This window comes from Lutjanus erythropterus, chromosome 9 (assembly GCF_056507025.1).
Source record: "Lutjanus erythropterus isolate fLutEry1 chromosome 9, fLutEry1.hap2, whole genome shotgun sequence".
In the NCBI taxonomy this organism is placed as follows: Eukaryota; Metazoa; Chordata; class Actinopteri; order Lutjaniformes; family Lutjanidae; genus Lutjanus; species Lutjanus erythropterus.
The window spans coordinates 31,211,234-31,218,006 of NC_139325.1; the positions used below are offsets into that span (position 1 = coordinate 31,211,234).

A 6,773-nucleotide genomic window follows, 5' to 3' on the forward strand; every position below is an offset into this window, starting at 1 on the left:
CGTATCAGATGTACACTGACATATAATACAGCTCCTCTTTTGCTCACCAGCGGGGACATATGCAATTATCACCACGTGTCAATCAAATCCCTATCGGCGCCTTTTTAACAATGAAAATGGCAAATTAAAGAAATGACACAAGATCAAAAGCCCAGGAGACTTTGAGTAGACAATATATCCTTCTCAAAAAGCATAAATATTGTATCCATTAAACGTCTCCATTCCAGACTTGAAAGAAACCCGTGGTTTCCCTTCACCCACAGGTTAACTTAAGCACTTAGCTAGCTCTCCACTGCCCTGAGGGAAGAGCTGTGCAATGAATGGAAAAGCAGGCCACACTTCTATCCAGGCCATCTTTATTGATCCTCAAAACCCCCTTTTCACAAAGACCATCCCCCCATCTTGACCACAAAAAAGGGGACAATATAAACAACCAATAAATAAGAATCTGCGCGATTAAGGCGGTTCTACATCTCCAATAGAACACAACAGTGTGGACATGTTGGAGTTATACAGCTTCATACAGTACAAGCAGTAGATTTTTGAGAACATCACATCTAAAAAGGCAGCACTTTACCGAAAGTGAACCATTTTTAAGATCTGGATGAGACCCCCATTCAAATGAGATAACATTGTACTTCTGTCTGACTTTTGTGATAGAAAACCAGGCTCACCTTTAAGATGACCATGTCATCTGAGCTTATTTTTAATACTAGGCCAAATAGAATGGGGAAAAATTCATGAGCAGAGAACTTAAAATTAATTTTCTCCCCCATCCTACTCTCAGGAAAAACATAAAACCACTTGGTTCCAAAAGATGGAGATGGTGGTTGTTCTTTATATCAGTTTTCTCAGATAGGAATAAATAAATACACCTTTTTACTGGTAAACTGTCATAGAGTCCAGGCTTGGAGGCTACACAGTGTCATAGCATTGTTCAGAGTGGCTTTTAAGAATTTCAGCATTTCTTTATTACATTCATGTCCAGGAAATGGGAGAGGTGGAGCCGGGCATTAAAGCCAGCAGCCACCCTCTGGCCACTAGCACATGTGAGACTCGAGCACTGTGTGTTCCCTGTGGATATCCAGAGTTCTCTTCTGTGCACCCTGCGCCGCAGCTCGGCTTAGTCGTACAGGGAAGGTGCTCTTGAAATAAAAAGTGAAGAGATGAGCACCCTTCATGATCCATCCTGGACAATCCTCACTCTCCGTCTCCATTTGTGCCCCTTTTTGCAAACCAGGTCCTCTCAGCAGCTCACAGTGCTCGGCTGCTGTTTGCTGACAAAGTCTGAGATGAAGTCAAACTCGTTCTGGCCCAGGAAGAGTTCTGGCAGCTCCTGGACCCGATCCAAGCCCAGCTCCATGACCAGCGAGGTCAGCACCTCCTCGTCAATCATATCCGCGTCCATGCCGTTCAGGGCCAGCGCCGGCCCGGCCATGTGCTGCATGTTCGCCAGCTGGGCTGGGTTCATGCGGTACTGGGCTGTGGGGCCCATGTGGTTCCCACCCATGGGTCCCAGTGGGTGTCCGTGGTACTGGGTGTTGAGTTTCTGCAGCTGCATGCTGGCCATGAGCTGCTGGGACGTTAAGCCTCCGTTCATGAACTGTTGCTGCTGCTGCTGCTGCTGCTGCGGGTGCTGGGCTTGTTGCTGGTGCTGCTGTGGGTGCATGTGGTGCTGCTGCTGAGGGTGGTGCTGTTGCTGCTGGGGCTGGCCATTATACATCATGTTACCAGAGGTCATCTGGTGGTGACCCATCTGAGCCCCGTTCAGCTGTCCGTTCATAGGTCCACCCACCATGCCCTGCCGCTGCCTCATGGCCGTCTCCATGTTGGCCTGGGCGCCACCGTAGTGCATCATCTGGCCATTGGGCAGCGCCCTCATGCCCTGCTGGTTGGCATGCTGCTGGTGACCTGCCTGCAGGCCGCCATTCATGCCCATCCTGTAACCGTGGAGACTGGCGCCCGCTGAGCTGTGATTCATGGGCATCATCAGATGGTCTGCCATGCCTCCTGTCTACAAGCAGAGAAGATGCTGTTAGGACAATATGAGATGTTAGGAAGCAAAACATTAATAGGAGGAACAGCAGGATAAATACTTAGCTGTCCAGTTGAACCAGAACCAAACTAATTAAGATTCACAACATCTGTGTTAATGTTGCCATTTTTCTGCTGTTAAAACCAATTTCATACCCAGCAACCTTCTTTTCTAGTGACCACATGCTTCACCTTCATTGAGAAGAAACAAAGATACAATTTTCCTCCTGATGCCACAATTCCACCTTAAGTTAAACCACCAAAAAAACGCTTCCTGGGGAAAAAAAATATCTGCAAGTCTGTTTTGCCTATTGGCGAGCATTAAAGCCCTTCCTCGTGTGTTTAGTCTTCCTCAAACCTCCCCTCTTTGTGCCAATGAATGAACGCCCAGGTTGAAATTACAGGTTAACATACATTGTTTGGGTCCATTTTTCAGCTCGATCATTCATGCACGACGGGATCCGACAAAAAAGAGGAAAAAAACGCGTGCATGCACGGCGTAATGCATTGCTTATATCTCATCTATGTTGCACGAATGTCAGCTGAGGCAGAGAAATCTGTTACATTTTACGCACGTAAGGTTGCAACAAAGAACACTGACATCATGCAACATCTCCCCAACAGCTGAATCACCACATTTCTAACAAGGCAGAAAATCCAACAAAGGCTTTGCTTTCCCCCCGTGACTTTGTCTCGATTTGTTTAAACGCATGCATTCAATAATCTTCCGCGCCGTAGCCTCATTTTTATCCATTTTGTTAATCTCGAGTTTTGAAACAAGGGAATGCAAACAATGGAGCAGCAGCAGCCCCTCACACCAGCACACAGCAAAACCCCAAATTCTCCACCAAACACATCCGATAAAAATCACTTACCCGTATCCGCTACGTTTCCACAAAGTTGCGCGACTTTCCTTCTCCTCCGTCTTTTTAAACAGTTTTCCTGTGCAAGGCGAAGCTCCTCTGAATTACAGTATGTATTCCACAGGGTTACGCTTCATGCTCAAGCAGGGACGGTGTGCACAAAGACTGCCGCATCAGATCTTGAAACGACTGCCTATTTTCTGGGTCAACTCAGGGATTATGTACATCTAAAAAGCTCAGAGGAAGGCAGTCGGGGAGAGGTGGAGCCTCGGTCCTGCCTCTTCTTTGTTCCTATTGGCCCTACTTAATATAATTGTGCATGGGCGTAGAAAAAACGGGCTGTTGGTGAGCAGTGACACAGTAGCCAATTTAAATACCCTCCTCCCCACTGTTTCTTTTTGAAAGAATATTTGGATGTCTTGTTTGTCTTTATAAGTAAAGTATAATACAAGGGCTGTCATTAAGCTATGTACATTTTACAGACAGATAAAATATAAAAAGATGAATAAACCTTGTAAACTGATAGATAGATAGATAGATAGATAGATAGATAGATAGTAAAAGAAAAAGAATAATACTGGAATTTTGTGGAGTCGATTGTTTATCTCATTAACCTAATGTAAATATACATGTTTTATTTATTCAAGTTAATTAAACTTTGTGTTTCATCAGAAGTTATAAAAATAAGTTCTTGGAACTTGAACTCTTTTGATATGAAATTATGAATTGAATGAATGTACTGTACAGAGCTATCTTAATCTTATTAAACAGGTTTTCTCAAGTACATCTGTAGTAATATCAAGTTTATTTGACTAGAAACATTTAATTGTTAGTCAGTCCACTTATTTATTTATTTATTTTTTTCAGCTAAAACCAAAAGTCTATATAATTGTTTACAGTCTAGATAGATAGACAGGTGGATAAACAGATAACAGATAAGCTAATGTTAGGAAAATTCTGGCTACCTAGCTAGCCAATGTTAGCAAAGACACAAGCCAACTAGCTACCTAAAGCTAGCAAAATGTTGGCTAACTAGCTATCTTAAGATTAATGTAGAATAGCTTGCTAATTAGCCAGTGTATAAAGTTTGGTCAGCTGTGAGTGAAAAGGGATGGGACTGAGGAGGGGTCGATTACATTCATACCTCTGCAACTATTCTTGTGCCGTAATACATATTATAATGCACGTTGCATTGAATATCTCTATATTTACAGTTTGAGATGACTAGTTTTTTGTAGTATTCTACTTACTTGTTATCCTACATACTTTTATTTACGTACCCGTTATTTGGCTACAGGTGTTTGCTACAGTGGTTTTGTTTGGTCCTGTTTATTTTCGTAAATGTGTCTTTTTATTGCACTGATTGGGAGTAGCACTCTTAATTTTGTTACATTCTGCACTATGCCAAGGCTTTCTATTCTATTCTATTCTATTCTATTCTACTCTCTTCTATATGCACGTGTAGGTGTGAGTGTGCATGCTTTTATTTGCCCATGTGTGCCAGACAGGATAATATTGTTGTTGAAATTCATGTTCCCAGCTTGTCTGCACCTACTTATCTATTTGGCCTATGTGTGTATGTGTATCAGGAGTGTGACCCTGGTATGTGCATGTACACTTCATCTCCAAGATCACTGAGATCACTGTTGGTCCATGTGACCCACCAGTCTGCTGTGTGTTCGCCTCAGTGAGGCGGTGGAGGGAGGGCAGAGGAATGTAGCCTGTGTGCTATTCTGGGCCACATTGGCTGCAGCGGCGGTGTAACTACTGCTGTGCATGGATGTGTGTTCGCCTCGTTTACGTGTGTGGACTATGGATGCAGGCAAGTGTGTGTTTTTCTCTGTGTGTATGTGTGTACCTCCACTCTGCTGATGCACACGTCTCTTGATTGCCCACTTCAGGACAACGACCTCTTGCCTGCAATTGCAAATGAATGGAACCACTTTGGGAGAGCGAGCCAATCTATTGTCCGGGGAATTTGTCTATAAATGGGCAACCCCTGGCAGGGGTTTGTCATTGTTTGACATTGTCCGGCCACTTTAAGCTAGTGTTAATAAGCCACTCCCAGGTGTGGGTACTCTCTGAGAAACTCACCCAGCCAGTCAGTCCAAACAAAACACACAATCAACATAAGTTTCTGTTGTGCTGCTCTTTTGGGAAATGATGTGTTCTGTGCAAGGTTAGTGCAGTTTGTGACAATATGACAAACAAGCATTTTAAAATGCATCAAAACAATCTTTATTTTTATCCCAGGGCCAAAAGCTCCTAATGGTGTCATTTGCATTAGAGAGCGCAGGCAATGTGTCCAAACCTTCTGGAGCTCACCAATCACATCACTGCATCTGCTTAAAATCCAAGATATTTGCATGAAATCCTAATCAGCCATGATTGTGGTGGAAGATATGCATTCTGTAATTATATATCCATTGAACAGGCTTGAGCTGTTGTAATTAGATGGAGGATACACTGCAGTCTCATCCCTGTAGATGCTGTTTTTCTGTATATTGTGTCACAAATCTATCCACATTTGAGGGAGGAGCCGCCACACACCTCGCCTTGAGCCATGTATTGATTTCTATGCTTATGTGTGAGTATGCATGTGTGTTTATTTCAGGGAAAAGAGTGAGAGAGAACTCACATGGTTGTGTTTATAGGAGCAATAGGTTGGAAGTGTTGCTGCCATTCCCAGCTTTGACACACCCACTGTGCCACACTGTAAAACATGCAATAAAAATGCCGCTGTTGCAGGATGAGTTGATTTCACAAAGGTTTATCCCTCTAACAGGATCTGAAAGATGAGAAGTTTAGTTTCATGCAAACATATTGTCAACAAATCAGTATGAGATTTTTCAACCTTTGATGAACTCTTCTTATAAAGGCCCTCAGTATTCTTCATTGACTCTTCTCTAGCAGACAGCATGAAGGCCAGGAGAATCTCAAGTCGTAAATTTGACTCAGCTTGACAAAATCAAAGAAGACACGTAACTCCACTTGGACTTTAACATCACCGACTTATGACCTCATTGGACTTGTGCCTTTAGACTAGGAAATACTTGATACCTTTCTCCAAGCCCATAGATATTTGTTGTCTAGAAAGCATGCCACAAATCAATCCATTTCCCTTCAATTCCTGAATAATCTAACATAAATGCTATTTATTCTCAGCAAAGCAACACCAATCGATGAACCAGTCTGACAGCATCCAATCAAGTTGTAGGACAGAATCAAGAAGAAAAATGTTAAGTTATTAAGGTCCAAAGATAAATGTGTTTGGGTCTAAAATTACAGACACAATGTCCAGCTTTGTTTGCCATTTGAAATTGCACAAAAATGGTGAGTCAAGGCTCTGTAATGACATTACATTTGGTGATGAACGCATTAATACTTGTTTAGGACCCCAACTTAACTTGGATTTTGTCAGTCTTTACAGTAGCCAGTAACTTCTTTGTGAGAAAACTGTGCACAACTCTGCCCTTGCTACCTGGGCTTGGTTGCAACAGTTTGTCTTTGCCCTCTGCCTGCAAATCTCTCCGCCTCCAACCTTCCAGCGACATTACAGCCACCTAGGTGTTATCAAGTTGGCCATAAACACCACAAAACATCTAGCTGTCTCTTTGAGGCCTTCTTGTGTCAGACTTCAAGGGAGCAAACAGACAGTCTGCAGAGATGCAGAGGCCAATGTTCATTGCTCCTCAACAGGGTCTGGGAGTGTGTGCAGAGCCCCCTTGGAGCCAAGGCACCCACTGGAGTGTAGTGGAGTGGAAGAATGATGTTCTGCACAGTGGAATTGCCTGCAGGACAATGCACTGACTACTAACTTCATCCCTGGTCCTGCAGGTTGGTAAAGGAGGAGCTCATAGAAATGTAAAACCCCAA

The 6,773-nt window shown here is 43.3% G+C and overlaps 1 protein-coding gene across 2 annotated transcripts; it reads right to left on the minus strand.

Moving 5' to 3' along the window:
- Window positions 1-339: 339 nt before the first annotated feature.
- On the minus strand, window positions 340-3,117 carry cited4b (Cbp/p300 interacting transactivator with ED-rich tail 4b). Of its 2 annotated transcripts, none has more exons than XM_084727109.1 (2): window positions 2,910-3,117; window positions 340-2,032 (listed from the first exon to the last, which is right to left on the minus strand). In XM_084727109.1, the coding sequence occupies exon 2, from the start codon at window positions 2,003-2,005 to the stop codon at window positions 1,247-1,249; it is 759 nt and encodes a 252-aa protein (XP_084583235.1). In that variant the 5' UTR covers window positions 2,006-2,032; window positions 2,910-3,117; the 3' UTR covers window positions 340-1,246. The 2 variants fall into 2 exon arrangements, with proteins under 2 accessions (XP_084583235.1, XP_084583234.1); XM_084727108.1 differs by having other exon boundaries at window positions 340-2,014; window positions 2,910-3,115.
- Between the last annotated feature and the right edge of the window lie 3,656 nt (window positions 3,118-6,773).

What these genes read in the sequence shown, in the direction of transcription:
- cited4b (XM_084727109.1), bottom strand. Translation starts at nt 2,005, where the DNA reads ATGGCAGACCATCTGATGATGCCCATGAATCACAGCTCAGCGGGCGCC.